At 51.1% G+C, this 15650-nt stretch overlaps 4 protein-coding genes across 4 annotated transcripts in view; 1 reads left to right on the top strand and 3 right to left on the bottom strand.

Moving 5' to 3' along the window:
* The window catches only part of CONPUDRAFT_124579 (uncharacterized protein), a gene marked incomplete at both ends in the record, with an annotated part of 15442 nt that extends 11695 nt beyond the window's left edge, over window positions 1-3747 (bottom strand). Inside the window, one exon of the mRNA XM_007770600.1 lies at window positions 2577-3747. Within this exon, the coding sequence (XP_007768790.1) occupies window positions 2577-3747 (1171 nt within the window). The remainder of the gene's footprint in view (window positions 1-2576) is intronic.
* A 3627-nt stretch (window positions 3748-7374) lies between these two features.
* Window positions 7375-8303, top strand: CONPUDRAFT_56508 (thaumatin-like protein; the record flags this gene model as incomplete). Its single annotated transcript, XM_007770087.1, has 4 exons — window positions 7375-7476; window positions 7533-7610; window positions 7670-7949; window positions 8011-8303. The coding sequence occupies 4 exons, from the start codon at window positions 7375-7377 to the stop codon at window positions 8301-8303; spliced, it is 753 nt and encodes a 250-aa protein (XP_007768277.1).
* A 498-nt stretch (window positions 8304-8801) lies between these two features.
* CONPUDRAFT_153996 (uncharacterized protein) lies at window positions 8802-10518 on the bottom strand (the record flags this gene model as incomplete). Its single annotated transcript, XM_007770599.1, has 3 exons — window positions 8802-9643; window positions 9698-9786; window positions 9851-10518. The coding sequence occupies 3 exons, from the start codon at window positions 10516-10518 to the stop codon at window positions 8802-8804; spliced, it is 1599 nt and encodes a 532-aa protein (XP_007768789.1).
* A 1775-nt stretch (window positions 10519-12293) lies between these two features.
* On the bottom strand, window positions 12294-15345 carry CONPUDRAFT_55555 (uncharacterized protein; the record flags this gene model as incomplete). Its single annotated transcript, XM_007770016.1, has 9 exons — window positions 12294-12562; window positions 12618-13249; window positions 13339-13477; window positions 13531-14102; window positions 14150-14298; window positions 14351-14516; window positions 14571-14767; window positions 14834-15205; window positions 15256-15345. Coding segments are annotated over 9 exons (2586 nt in total), but the record flags the coding sequence as incomplete, so codon positions are not given.
* Between the last annotated feature and the right edge of the window lie 305 nt (window positions 15346-15650).

Below are 15650 nucleotides of genomic sequence, written 5' to 3'. Positions count from 1 at the left end.
AACGCAAAAGGCTCATAACCTGTTAAAGTCTGATATACATTAGACCCCAGTACGCTGTAACATAAGCGAGTGTATTGTACCTGATATACATTAGACTACGGGATCATGGTAAGCGTGTGATCTCCGGTATGTTAGTGAGACGAGCTTACCCCCAGTACGCTGTAACATAAGCGAGTGGGGGCGCTATAGCGAGAGACGCTCGTCTTATATATCCCTGAATTCCAAACTGCCCTTCTCTCTTCGTTCACTTCTTTTCCTGCTTCTCCCGTTCTTTTCCCCTTTGCCCATGCTTCTCCCCTCTGCTTCTCTTCTCCCGAAGTCCCCGAACCGTCACCGAAGCGGTGTTATGCCGCACTCCAACAGAGTCAACGTCTTGGGTGGCCGGGCGTCGGTGTAGGGTGGTTGTACGAGGCATTGCATTGCCTTGACCAATATGCTGAGTATAACATTAGTATAGCACTCTGGATAATCATAAGGGTCACTTACACGCAGCGGCGGCGGTGATGGGAACCGGCTAGTGCGAGCTGTGAGATTGTAAGGGGCAGCAGGTGCACGGGTGCTAGTGGCACTTTTCTTCGGCAAGCGAATGTCCTGGCTTTTAAACTACGCAAATATATCGTATAAGATAATCAGTGAAATTTTATTGGTATGTCAAAGATACCACTCACGCTACTCGCACGCAGCTGGTTATCTACACCAAACAAGTTAGGTTGCATGCTCGTATCTATTTATTGGGAGAACGTACTAAGTGTGCCGACAGATGACACCCTTGCAGAGGATCGCTGCTCGCTTTGGGCTGCGACTTTTTCCTGACGACGAGTCTCCTGGCGTTGACGCTCATCATCTGCCATGCTCTTAGTCAAGTGGATTCAGTTCAGAAAGCTCATAATCTTACCTTCCCACTGGGCTCGCTCTGTTTTCTTGCGGTTGCGAGGAGGGAGAGCATCGTGCTCTCCTTCGTCATCAAACTCCATGTCTGAAGTATAATCGTGAGTAGAATACTAATGTGAGGGCAATGATACTGGTACTTACGACGAGTGGAGATTCTGGTGGCCATGGCACTTGCGACTGTCGAGGGGAAAATTTTCAGAGCACGAGAGGTGGTGGGATGAGACAAGGAGAATTCCGGCGGAGTGTGAGCTCGTATCGATGGGCGCCAAACAAACCACGCACACAGACCGTGCATGCGGGAGCAGAGGCTAGGGGCGCAAACGACCAAGTGTTAGCACCCAGCCGCTACTCTAACAAGCTATTTGCCTACCTTGTTCCCGACATGGAGGCCAACATGAAGCCATCTACATCCAAACCTCCCCCCGAATACTGCCCCTTTTGCCTTGCAGGGCCGTTCGCCTCTGAGAAAGCGATGGGAGTCCACATCTCGAAGAAACGTAGCTGTCGTGAAGAACGGGACAACGCCAGGCGCAAGACTAATGCTGGGACTACATCATATCCGTTAACACCACCACCCTCTGAACCGATCCAGCTTCGTCGTGCGCCGCACCCAGAGCTCGATGCCAAGACCCAGTTCGGAGTGTCGCGATGTCGCCGTCCCTCTCCTTCCGAGCCAACTGCGCAATACATTCGTCGTAGGCCCTTCCCTCTGATGCGATTTGGTACGCGGATTCTTTCACAATCTCTGTATTCCACCTCTCCATGTGCTGGTCCCTAAAGACAGGAGAAAGACGCCAAATTTCGGCGGCTTCACGGACATTTGGTGCGTTCTTGAGAACGCCTGCATCCCAACCACGTGACCACTGAAAGATCAGGTACGTAGAATCCATCACGCGGCCTTTCTTCCCAATGAGTGTCATGCCATCGTGCTCTTCAGGGACACAAAAAGCGGTGTAGTGGTCTGGAGACGAGGACTTGAGGTGATCAAGAATAGCTCGGTAGGCGGGATGAGTTTTTGTGAAGCTGTTGACCTTTCGTTCCACGATACTGCATAACCGTCTGGACTTTGTTCTGAGCTCATTGATGACGGCCCAATCTGTATGTGTGCGCTGAGCTCGTATGCGAGTTTGCTCAGCGAGGGTGAGTGATTTAAGCGCTGGATCTGTGAGGCGCCCGCCGAGTCGTACCATGCTATCAGGGGAGATGCCAACATCGATGAGATCTTGTAAGAACTGATCTAAGGCGTGGTTCGTGTAGCAGACGACGACGATCCTCTGACTACTGTTATCGTGTATGATCTTTGCAAGTAACGCGCCAATGAAAGACTTCCCGGTACCTGGTCGCAGATATTAGATTTTGCCAAAAATCATTAGAATATTCATGATTACCGGGCGGGCCCTGGATGAGTGCGACACGTTGAGTCAAACCAGCAACCAATGAAGCTGCCTGATGGCTGTCCAAACGAACGGACTTCGACGTTTTAAGGAGTCGCCGCAAGTCGCGAGAGGGGTTTGCCTGAATCTCATTTGCGATTTTCTCCGCGTACGTATTTGGGTGCTGCGTAGGGTCACCTTTTTTCCAGAACACAAGTTCGTTTGAGAAGGGTACTTCCTGAATGCGCTGCAAAGCCCTCAACACCGGCTCGAAAGCGAAGAAAGCAGTGTCTACGGAGAGGATTTGAACACTGCGGGCGAGGCGGAGCTTGATGAGAGTATGAACAACCGTTGCCTCACCCTCAAGCTGTAGGATGATATGGGGTGGCTTGCGTGCGAGGAGCTCCTCGTCACGATAGACGGTGGAGAGAGAGACCGGTTGTCCATTGACAATAATGCATGCAAGTGACTGACGTCGAAGTATCTTGCTTCCTGCAGGATGGTCTTGGAGAAAGCTGCGTCTGTCCCTGTCTGAGATTTTATAGGAATGAAACTGATGGAGGTCTTGAGTGCATCTGAAGACGAGCGCCCAACGAAGACGCCGGTCGACGTTCCCGGTGAAGGTGCCGGCAAGATGGACAAAAGTACTGAAAGCACGATGCTTGCGCTGCTTTTCTCCTCTCGCTGCGCTAAGCTCTTCGCGGACGTCGTAGATAAGGTCATCACGATTGAGCCGAAATTGGTTATCGATATAGTGAGCGAGTCGCGTAGTAACTGTTGCTGGATCTTCGAGCTCTGCACTCCTGCGGAGGAAAGGGTCCTTCTGACACGCGATCTCCTGTGGGGTGGGAAGGATGGTTATCTTGCGGAAGTCTGCAAAGTCATTGTCGTGCCGACCGCCCGGCCCCTCCTCGTAGTCCTCCGGTACGTCTGTATCGTATGTAGAGAGAATGTGGCGGATTTTGTGGGATATGGACTTGACGTCCTGGACGGTTGAATCGCTGAACCGCTCAAGAATACCGGGCTCCTTGGCTAGATCGCGGTAGCTCGCTGCCTGGTCACCCGATGTGGTTATCAGGTGGAGAAGCAGCTGAGCGAACCCGATCTCGGCTTGTTCCGCAAGGAGCCCACGCCTGAACAACTGGACGAGGGAAGGCCAGAGGAGTGGCGCTCCAATAATCCTGCCGACGACCTTGTTGAGGATGTCGCCCCCACTGAGCTGCTTCAGTGTAGGGTCTCCAAAAAGGTACGTAAGTAGGGCCGCGCCGTGATTGTTAAGGAACTGAGGGGAGACATCAAATGACATGGCAGATTGAATGTTTTCGAGAGCTTGGGGGTCAGAAACGAGTTTACCGAGGCACACAACGGGGTCGGGCTGAGCGCAGACGGCCTCGAGGAACTGGCGAGAAGTGTTTGGGTTTATCTTGAGCTTCCCGAGCACTGTCTGATTGAAGAACTTGTTGAGTTTGTCTTTTCTATCCATAGCTGGAATACTGAGAGGCGAGAGAGCTGATTTTTGATTACGGCGTTGAGTGTAAAGATCGGTTGAGGGAAGAGGCAAGAGCTCACGCAAACTCCTACGCAGCGACGAGCGCTCAAGCACTCGAGCGCGGAAGCTGTAGAACCTGGCCGAACTTTCGAAGAAACCTTTGAATGGTTCTTAATCCCAAGCTGTACGTCGCACAATGGAAATCAAGGGTCCCTGTCCCAAGACACGCTGCATGCCAACAACGGCATTCTCTTATCTCGTCAAATCGTAACCTATCAGAACAGGATTCAGGATCAGCCACGCTAAACTTAGCTTAGGAGAAGATAAGGCACTTACATAACTGACAAACCGAGCACCTTTCGAGTCTTTAACTTGGACCCTTGAGGTCACCTACCCTCTTAAGACTCGCCTGAAGCTGTATGAACAAGTGTCCTTCAGCACTAGACAATTGCTACCTACACGCGGCGAGGAGGCTGTGAACGATCATCGCCCTTCCATTGTAGAGTTTGGGACACACCATGAAAAGCGGATGAGCCTGCCCGTTTCGACGCCGCGAGACATCTAGAACCACAATTGACGCTGCGGATTTGCTGCGGATGGCTGCGGATGTGGGGGTGAGGTCAGCGGGACACATATCAGCGTCTGATGCTGACATATTGTGAGATAGCGCAAAGACACAAGTTTTCAAAAGATGAACACAGTAGAGCTTGATTCAAGCATTCCGGGAACTACGTAAATAAGAACTGTATAGCCTCGTTGTTGGTTTGTTGTAACGTGTAAACAGAAAACATATGCTGCCACATTCGGAGTAAGCCGGCGGACTTCAGAATATTACCCATATTTTCAACATTTACCCCTGATTTTGTTTGATTGTTGCATATAGTTGGCTCAGACGTGGGCCGCGATTAATCGTATCTACAAGCAGATGGTTGGCTTTTGTTTGCCGTTGCTTGGTTGCAGACTCCTGTGCTCTTCACAGCACCCCCACTCGCTGCTCCGAAAGATTGAATACAGGACCGGGGAAATGACCCAAATCACACTTCCGCACCCGTTTACGAACCGATGTTAAATGTGGGCCGCGTCAGCTCATGCCCACAAGACGACGGGATCGACCAGTTTGCTGAAGCAGAATTGTTCGAGTGCGAATTGTATTGAATAGTAGAATACATTGACCAATCGGAACGTGCGCTGGTGTCCCCTCTATCGATGCATTTTCAAGATCCAGAACTCTATGTCCCCTAACGGCCAAATGTATTCTCTAGACAATTTCCCGAGATGTTAAGCCCTTGGGCTTTTTCATCTATAAGAGCGGGCCAATTGTCGCCCAAATCTTCCAGTCCCTCATCATCACCCCTCCCCTTGCCTTCCTCTTCCTCGCCCCTAATAATCATGCGAGTTGTAGTATCCCCACGCACGAGGGCATCATCGTTGATAGGAACGAGAATTATCGCCAGGTCAGGGCAAGCGAGTCCGCCAAGACGCCCGCAGAGCTCGCACTATTTCTCCGGCCTGACCGGCGCGTCATGATAAGCTCATCGCAAGTATACAAAGTGGCGCGCTGATGCGCCATTGCTATTGACCTGTTAATGTATTGTGGTACAGAAATGATATAGTATTCCCCTCCATTGCCGTCTAAATGCCGAAGGGTAGCGGAGGCGTGTCTTGTCTGCCATGACTAGACAGCAAAGCAGGCGTCGATGTTGAACGTTGAACTCTTGCTTTGAACTGGACTCGAGTCGGAGGATCGAGTACCTGATGATCATGATGACACAATTTGCTGCTCCATCGCAAGAACATGGTTGGGAGAGGAGTGAGTGATCCTGCTTGCTTGCTTGCTTGTCGCAGCTCAATCATGTGCGGGTCGCCGACGTTCAGACTACTATCAGCTCGTCACAGGTGGAAATGCACAAGTAGCGAAGGCTAGATGCGCGCGCAAATGAGGCTACAAGCTGAACTGTCACTGGTAGGCCGCCACGATACGTTGTCGCTAAACTGCCCACTGAGCTCCAGTGAGCAGGCTGTAGTAGGGTCCTGCTGTAGTCACCCGTGAATTGACGCTTGAGCTATAGACGTTGCCAAATGTTTCCCCGCGGCGGGTTACCCTCAAACGTTTGGACTTGCACCCTCATCTGGCAGAGTCGGGCATATGATGATCTCGAGCGCTTCTTAGGTGCCCCAAAATCAGTGAATTGCACTCCCCACTCAGCAACGAAGTCTCGGCATCACGACAAAGTGAAGACGATGAACACATGGCTGACCTTGTATTGAAGTTGCGGTGGAGTGATGTCATATGCACATGTCGGCTATCATCTGGGGAAGTAGTAACGGAAGTCATCAAAGTGCTCAGTGATCTATCCGCTCCACGCTCATACACCCGACCTCAGTCTGGATTTCACCCTCTCTCCGCATCCCTGTGCTCGCGCTCACAACGCTTGTGTTGTGGACACAACAGGGGCGGTACTCTAAACTCCTAAACAGCTCCAAAACTTCGGAGGGGTCGGAGGTAGGCGGAACGGAGCAGAGCGTAGGAGCGTAGAAGCGTAGGCGTACAAGTGGCCGAAACCACAAGGCTAGGTGATGGAGGATCTCAACGAGTGCCGGCGGTGAGCACGAAAGCACTAGTCCCAATGACCAAGTCAATAAAGCATGCTATCTACTACAAAGTGAATGCGCACCTAGTCCCAATGACCAAGAGGTCGAGATGGGGGACTAGGATGCGAACTGCTCAGTATATAAACAACTCCCGCAATCTTCAGATCCTGATCATGCTACCGATAACCATCTGCTGTCACGGAGGTAGTACAGCGCTGCTGTCAAGCATCCGCATGGTCTGCATAAAGTCCGAATGTTGTCAGGAGTAATGCTCAAAGGGAAACATAAGAGGTCCGAGGTAACTCCAGACGTGGAGCAAACTCCGAAATCTTCGGAGGGTCCAAAGGTGTCCGAAGGCGTGCGGAGATGACCGGAGGTGCGCAGACCTGGCTCTAAGTGTGAAAAGGAGAGAGAGGAGGAAAGAGAAAAGAAAGAAAAGAATAGGGGCCTTGGTCGTCTTCACAACAGCTTGCCCACTTGTCCAGGCTCTCTTGGGGTCTGTGCTGGCAGTCAACTGCGGTCGCGTGCACTGCCAGGCTCTCTGTTTCTTGAGGTTCTCAGGGAGTGGGGATCATTACAACTTTTGGCCTCGACTTGTCGACATTCATGCAGGACGTGCTCCCCAACCTTGTTTAGAGCGTCAACGGAAGAGGCTGCTCTTGCAGGATTGAACTCGGAATGTAGATCAGGGGAAAACTCTGACAGAAAATGACTCTGGGGAAAGCGTCCTGTGCCTCGGGATGTCTCCATATGGTTGGTAGACACTCGTCCATCGCATCCGCTCCAAACTTTCTTGGCCAAGCCGTACTTCATGTCTTGGCTCTAAGGCCAAGCCACCATGCCAGCAATGACCAGTTGCTCAGCGCTTGCCGAAGAGACCGACAAGAGGTCTTTAGACACAAGCTGGCCGATAGTCGAAGAGGTATAAAAAGAGGCCCAAACATCCTCCAAAATTCATCCCCAGTCCACTCGACTTCTCGCACTCAGCTTCAGCTCAGTCCCAGACCACTGCACTCAACAACCAATATGATGAAGACCGCCATCGTCGCTTCTGCCCTTGCCCTTGCCTCGACCTCGATGGCCCGCAAGGTCACCGTCACGAACTCCTGCTCTTACACCATCTGGCCCGGCGTATGTTCAAAATTCTTGCGGATTTACTTACGCAGCACTCACCTAATTCTTCTCAGCTATACACCGGCTCTGGTGACAAGCCCACCCAGTTGACGGGCTGGCAGGCCGACCCCGGCAACACCGTCACCTTCGACGTGGGTTTCATGCCTTTATTCCGTCGCCCTGAACTACATTCTGATATCTTCAATTTCAGGTACCCGATAACTGGACCGCCGGTCGCATCTGGGGTCGTCGCGAGTGCGACTTTAGCACCAAACCAGGCCCCAACTCCTGTGTTGACGGGGGCTGCAATGGCGGCCTCGAGTGCACCGACCCCGGTGTCCCGCCCGCCACCCTCGCGGAGTTCACGCTGAATGCCAACAACAATGACTATTACGATGTATCCCTCGTCGACGGCTTCAACATTCCCATGGCCATCACCAACACTGGCAGCTGCAGTGTCGCCTCCTGCCCCGCTGACCTCAATGCTAACTGTACGTATTCTCTCCGTTTCTCAATGTCATGTCGCGTTTTTAACCCCTCTTTCGCCATTAGGCCCCGACGACATCAAGGGCCCCAAAGACTCGCAGGGCAACGTCGTCGGCTACAACTCGGCCTGCAATGCCAACCTCGACGGCAACCCACAGGACTCGGCCAACTGCTGCTCCGGCTCGCACAACACCGCAGACACGTGTCCCTCATCTGGCGTTGCACACTACAACTACTTCAAATCCAACTGCCCGAACTTGTATGTGTATGCCTACAACAAGTCCTCCGGCACCGCTCTCTGGATGTGCGCGTACAACTCGGCGACCGACTACACCATCACCTTCTGCCCTTCCTCGTAAATTGGCCACGCTCACGTGTGTTAGGAAGATGATGGTTCCGTCAAGTTATAGCAATGTGTAAAGCTTCTCTCACCACGGTGACAATGTACATACCTGGGTGTCATGTTTATACCAAGACCACCATGTAACACGGAACGTAAATCAGGACATCCATGATATTGAATGTCTTTCCCGTCTTATCTCCCTGAAGTCCGATTCTTGTGCAAAATCTTTTGCTAATATCGCACCTGCAAATGTTCTGGGATAGAGGTTCAGCGAACAAATTCTGTAATGATACCTACAACCTATATGTGCACTACATTCCTCATGCATTGAGATATATACAAGAATGAACGGTATAAACCCTTTTCCTGACTTTGATAGATAGCTGTAGCTTCCCTGATCATCATTAACATATTTTCCTTGTACATTCGTGGCCTTGATGATCATCGTCAGCCTTGTCTGGTTATTTTGCCTTACGGTTAACAAGGTTTCACTAAAAGGAGAGGGGGGGACCGGTCACTTATCGTGTGCCGTCTCGAGACTACAGTATAACCATAGAGCAAGACTCACATCGGCGCTCGGTTGAGTCTCAAATATCCTCTTGACATGCTTGACCTGCTTCTTGATCCTGTCTGAGACAGCAGACCAATCTGGAAGTGGCTCCTTAATGCTGTCAGAGACCCGGACAGCTGCCAACAAATAATAATACACCTGCTTGTATTTCTTCGTACCCAAGGCAGCTGCAGAGAGCTTGTTCAGCACTACCACGAGAATCTGTCTCGTTTTAGTTGCTTCCTCTGTGGCGTACTCACCCCCTGTGAGATCATCAAAAGTGACCAAAGCCGCGGCAAGCTCTCCGGCACTCGCCCAAACGAATCTGGCTTGTACACTGGCTATTGGCCCATGTTTCCCAGTAATCTTTTCCGCCTTCTCCATGGCACTCTGGACTCTGACAGTTGCGATGTCTAGGAAGCATGAGATAACATCTGGATGGGTTATTTGATGGAGTTGGGCGATAGACGTGGTGGAGGATAGCCTGGCAGGAGCCTTTCGCAACGATTGGACGCCCTTCAGAGCATTCCTCTGAGCCAAGGCAACCAGTAGCCGGGCATATGCCGTGGGTCCGATCACCTTCTCGGAGGCCACGTAGTACGGTTTGATGTCCTGCTCGTAGTTATCTTGCAGATAAGTCCAGGATGGTCGTAAGCAGATTTCTCCTTCCCATGTATCTTGAGGGTTTTGGCTTGCACAATACGCCATAGGTAGCAGGGAATAGATGTCAACATTTCTGACACCTATTGCATCGGCTCCATGAGTCAGCATCGTAATAACGCGAAGTAGGGAAACTCGAGATTGGGCTGTCGACAGAGGCTTAGTGTTGTAGCGACTTTTGCCAAGTAATTGGTACTAACCGGATGTTATTGCAAGATCCATATTTAATTCTTTCTCGTCGATCGGGAAGTTCTCTTCGCTAAAAAGCAGGCGAGCGCTGATGATACTCCTGTAAAATGTGAGCGCTTCAGTAAGGTTTATCAGACCACACGTCTTCGCTACCCTGTACGTACTGGTTTCTCTTCTCGAGATCTTCTGCATCCGGCTCAGTTCTGATCCATCCCTGTATGATTAGATCGCTCCAGTCTTTGCGCGACGTGAGAACCTGCATGGACTGGAGTAGTGCCTTCCAATCTTTTTCATTCATCGATTGCTCGTCTGGCGCTGAGATTCCGGGGACCAGCATGGAGGAGGGCCACCGGAAGAAAGCGGCTAGGTTAATCATAGCTTTGTACGTGACCGTACCCTCCGGGTTACAATGAGGTGGTTCAATCAGTATGCACTCCAGTAGTAAATCGATTACGGGTGGTTTCTGCTTGAGAACATCAAGGTAGTACCTCGGAGATGGCTGCGCGTTCATTACCATGAGTTCACGGGCAGTATCAAGTACACCATCTTGCAACTCGCCGAGAAGGCGGTTAGTCATGAGAATCTGGGATTGCTCGTCCTTGTTCCACGGGTCGTTTTCGTCCAAATTTAGCAGGAAATACTGCCACAAAGTCTCTGGGTTAGTCAGTTGGTCTGAAATTGCCTTCGGATCCTGGAGCGCAAGCGTATACAGAGCCCTTAAGATATCGGCGGCGGTGCGAGGTGATAGCCTCTTTGGTAGAGTGGTATTAGATGCCAAACCAACCAGAAGCTCCACTGCCTTCCAGCGAAAGTGCAGCACCCGGTGGCTCATCATCTGAATAGTTGAGGTAAGCGACTGAAGACTGGGCACCAATGTCTAGCTACTCGCCCGCAAACATGATTGAATGATGTCTGCATTCATGAGCTTATCTAAAAGCTGCTCTCTCTCGCGGAAGGTGCCATAGTGAGACAACTTGACCAGTATTTGCCAGGCCTTCCACTGGTTCACATGGCCGTATATCTGGGAAGACTCGGATTCCGCGGTAAAGCTTTCGTAGGGAATCCGTATGAACTGGAGCATGACGTCAACAACCCCAGCATGAATGCAGGCATGGGTGAGTGGGTTGTGTGGTGCTTCATGTTTGCCGATAGCTAGCTGCTCGTTGGGCTCGTTTGCGATATCCGCCCCCAGGGCAAGCTAATGCTCAGTGAGATGATTAGAAGTTGATAAAGTTCATGAGGCCGTGGTCATGTACCATAGCATCAGAGACATATTCGCTGCTCGGATGAAGACTTATCAGCTTTCCGAAAACGTTGAATAGGCCTTGGGACAGCTGGGGTTCAGGAGTGCTACATCACCTCCTGTGAGTGTGTTGCATCAAATGCGGTCCTCTCTGGCACACGGTGATGCATTACCACTTGTTCCCCTTTTAGGACGTGTCCTGAGCTCCCTTCGCATTAAACGCTCACCTTCCTAATTGGTCAGCTGATGCATCCGAGGTCTGGCCTGTTTTGGTGGCGGGTGTCTCGTCACTGCAGGCAATAACTACAGATCACGATTGGGTTAACCCCGTATGTATCATACATAGTGCCCTATACGTTAGCAGTGAGAGTATTTGTAGTATGTCTCAGTACACTATTCCCCCGAGAGGTCTGAGTGGGGCGGTGGACATCCTGTTGAGGGCGTCTGACTGACAAACACGACAATTAGTGCAATGCAAGCGCCCCGACCAAAAACGGCCGCTTTGATTGATGCAAGGCAGTTAACTGCCAAGTTCGTACGGGCCTCTATGCAAGAGTCAATATCCCATTATGTGTCGTATTTGCGGTGCAACAGCACCCCTGCATTTGGCTCATGTTGTGATGCAAGTGCAATAACAATCCAAGCAGGGCCCAGTTCATCATGTTTGCATTCGATAGAAGTATGGTATATTGTCAGCGATAATACAGTACATACAATCCGGCTTATATTCTACATATCGTGCGCGCGTGCATGTGTGTGGGCAGCCGTGCGCGCGGGCGCGTGTACATGCGCGTGATCGGTGCACGCTGCGTGTCCGCTGCCACGTATTTGCACCCGCAGAGCGGGGTTGTGCGCGGGTGCCTTTCGGCACGGCGGGCTACAGACAGCCTTGCCGTTGTGCTCGCGGCCGACTTGTGGAGAATATGCCTTATCCAGAGCACATGTCCATCAGAGCCGGCCGCGAGCGGCGTAGCGTGTCCTGAGGGTTATAACCGGGGCGTGGTTGTTGCGGAACGGGGCACCTGCGCCCACCTCCGGAAGCGGCGTGGTAGCCGTAGTGGAAGAAGAGAGCGGCACGCGCGCGTTCACTAATATAAGCGGAGTCTGAAATTCACAACCAAGCGGGGCCAAATAGATGCACGTGCGGCCGCGTCATTCTGTCGGTCGTCCAACATGGCCACGATCAGAGCCACAAGTAAATAATAAGCTAATATTTCAATCTAAAACTAAGCAGAAAAATGTCATAGAGTTATTTGCTCGAAAAGCGCGCGTTTAGACTGATGTTGCGACATAGACAAGCACAAGGTTTTTTTTATTACAGTTTCAATGTCGTGTTGCATGCAAGGTCGATGTGTCTACCGTGACTATAGCCAACATCCCCACAAGCAAGAAAAGTTAGCTGCAATTGACCTACGCAGAGCAGCTTGCCAATAGCCATATGCAGCCAAACCCTCCGAGTCCGCATCCAATATACTATTGGAGTTTGCGAGAGACTGCTCTACACGCTCTTCCCACCAGGTTGCTTGCCACTCGAGGAACCGTAGGACGCGGTGCATCTCCTCTCGTAAAAGCTCTTTTTCCTCCGACCACCGGTGAGCTCGAGCACGAGCCTTACACCACTCCACCCGTAACTCTGACAATTATGTTACTTAGCGTGAAATGGTGTGACAGTGAGCCAGGAAACTCACCATCCTGAAGTTGTGCGTCATCCTCCCTATCGCTAACATCTCCTGCAAATCCCACCCGCCAGATCCACGAGATTGTACGCCGACCCTCGGACTCCAAGCTCCAGAGGTTACCCAAGGGAGCAACATCGTCTTTCTTGAGCGGGCGAATGTCGGCAGGTATCACTTGACGGCAATGAGACTTCAGAGATAGGAGAGCGGTATAGGCTGCTTTGTAGGTACTGGAAATGGCCTGAATCTTCGCTTCATTGTCTTCGATGACCTTGTTGTGGCGAGTATGTTGGAGTTGACCACGTAAGTTCTTGTCCTTGTACTTGTGAAGCCACACCTTGTATCGAAGAGATGAGTGTAGTCGGGCAAGAGCATCATGGGCCTGCGCTACACGCAGGTCCCACTCGATCGAGTAGAACCGAGGTGGATACGAGTAAGGCTTTGGAAGCGAGGAAGGAAGATAAAGCGAGGCCATGTCGGGGCGAGCATCGGAAAGAACGGCGTTATCGGACTGGAGGCGAAGAGAAGAGGCGATAGGGACAAAAATAGACTGGGCTGCAAACCACGGGTTCAGCTTCAGCTGAAGAGCGTTCAATCGTTGCTGAAGTGATGCCCGTTGAGTGTCTTCAGTGTGTTGCCCCAAGCTGGTTCGATGAGAGCGTAGGCGACATCTATGATGAGAGCCATTAGAATAGGTATAGGATTGAAAGATGATAGGCAGTAAGCCACTTACTGTAGTTCGTCTAGCTCAATACCGGTGTTAACTAGCGAACCAGGCGTGATCTCAAGATGAATGGCAGAGCCTGGGTCTTTGGCGAGCTCTCGGGCATCGTCCCGAGCGATTTTCAGACGCGTTGAAGGCAAAGTAGGAGCTTTGAGAACGTGTCAGCAGGTTAATTAATGTAAGGACATTGATACCACTTACGTTGAACCTTCTCCTCGAATGGATTGGGGCTGGTGTGGTCACTTTCCCAAGCCTCTACTTCGCCCGTCCAGCTTGCGATAGTTTCCTTCGGGAAATTGGCCTCCATGTCCTCCAGTTTCGAACTATGCACTGCGGACTGCTTGACGGCCTCTTTCATCCTTCGCTTGAAGAGTGGGCCTAGACCAACAAGCTTTTTCCAGTTCCAGTCGCCGAAAAAGGCATCTAGAGTATCACGACGATTTCCGGGTCCCATCTCCTTGGTACTTGATGCCACTGGGTTGATATTTGCCCAGCCGCGCTCGACAGCTTCTCCGTCCGTTCGCCCAACTCCCGGAGTGAAGTTAAACGAGAAGTTGATCTGGCACTTGGGAATATGGGCGCCTAAGTGGAACTTCGGAACAAGGAACCGGAATTCACGTTCTGAGGGATCGAAACGAAAATCCGGGGGAAGGCGAGGGACACGACTCCAGAGATTTATCCACCATTGACAGGCAACATCGTAAGAGATATTGAACCTGCGCACGAGACTGCCTCGAATGCTCGAGAATTTCAGATAGTCCATAATTGCGTACCTGGAAGACGCTCAGGATATGTTACCACTATATCATCAAAGACTCACTTTTCTCCTTTCAAAACATCGCCACATCCACACGGCATCTTCATGCCATGACGAGCACAGTCGATGGTAGCAAGACCAGTAGCCGCTAACCCGCTAGCAGCCTTGGTATTTGCCATGTTGACCGCTTTGTGGCTAGCACATGTACTTTTCTATGGCGAAGTCAGAACAATCCCACGAAATTGAAATTAATAAACCACTCACGTCTTGCGGTTCCTCAACATGAACTGATAGAAACTCCTTATAATGTTTCTCCTTGACCATGTACGTGATTCCATCGCCAAGACTAGGATCTGTGTCTTCTGAAGATACCTTCCTTCGCTTCAAGCGGAAGTTGGCGTCCATTGCGAGAAATAAGCCGTGAAGCCATCTTAAATACAGAAGTGTTAGATAGATGAAACTATGACCACAAGGAAAACCGTACCGCTTTGCCTTTGGCGCTTTCTCCCAGTAGGGTGGCATGTTTTTCCCCGGCTGCGGACAGGCAGGACACAAGACGGCACATGCGCCTTCAGGTGTTTCGTCCAGCGGTGTATCAACATGATGACCCCTGCCTGAGCGCTTGAGCATTTTCAGATGCCTCCATTCGCGGACCATTCGCATGAAAGGCTCATAGCGGTCCTATTACAGAAACGCGTGAATATTTGTGGCTGCTCCAAGAAATGCGACAGAATGGTAGTGACTCACCTTGATTGGCACAAGCCCCGTATTATCTGATCTTCTGGCGAGCGCATGGTAAGCTTCGTATGCTGAGGCCTTGGACTCGAAAGAGAGGAGTTGAAACTCTTCAAGAATACGGAAGGTTGCTGCCGTTTTTGGATTATTGACAGTGGCGGGGAAGAGTCTTGCTCGAAGAAGTTGGCGATACTTGGATGCGGCTGTCTCACACCCACAGTAATCAAGCCCAATCTCATGGATCCCGTGGCTGTCTATGACGACAAAGTCATCATCAAAACAGCGAACAGGATTAATGCATGTGGTTCCTGGCCCGTGACCCAGTTGCAATCGTAAACCCAGGCGCTTGAGAGTTGTACGCTCGAAAGATTGGCCATTCCAGTACTAAGTAGTGCCCTGTTAGTAGCGATTTTTGCAGGTGAAGTTAGGCTTACTTTTATGCGATGGAATGGACTGGTTTCATGCTTTTGTACGAGACAGTCGCTGCATACCATAGCACCCATCAGACAGTCCTCACAGCGGTAGAGGGGGCGTTGAGAGCTGCACCAAGCACATGTCGTGCTATTCTTGAAGTCTCCACGGCCGTCATGACGGAGGAGTTCGTGAAGGTATTGAAGACGAAATTTCTTCCAGTACGAAAGAGGCGAATCCTAGTAAAAACATCAGAAAATTCCAATAGAAACCACTGAGCATTCTCACCGCTGCTGTTCGACGCCGAGAAGGTTTATCTAAGCCTTCGACCAGCTCCTCAGGCTCTGCATCAGCAGGTGTTTGGGACAACATTGGGTGCGCCTCAGCAGTATGTGCGTTGTCACAGCTGGCGTTAACC

The sequence above is a fragment of the Coniophora puteana genome (assembly GCF_000271625.1).
Source record: "Coniophora puteana RWD-64-598 SS2 unplaced genomic scaffold CONPUscaffold_6, whole genome shotgun sequence".
Lineage (NCBI taxonomy): Eukaryota > Fungi > Basidiomycota > Agaricomycetes > Boletales > Coniophoraceae > Coniophora > Coniophora puteana.
This window is presented reverse-complemented; position numbering and strand designations above follow the sequence as displayed.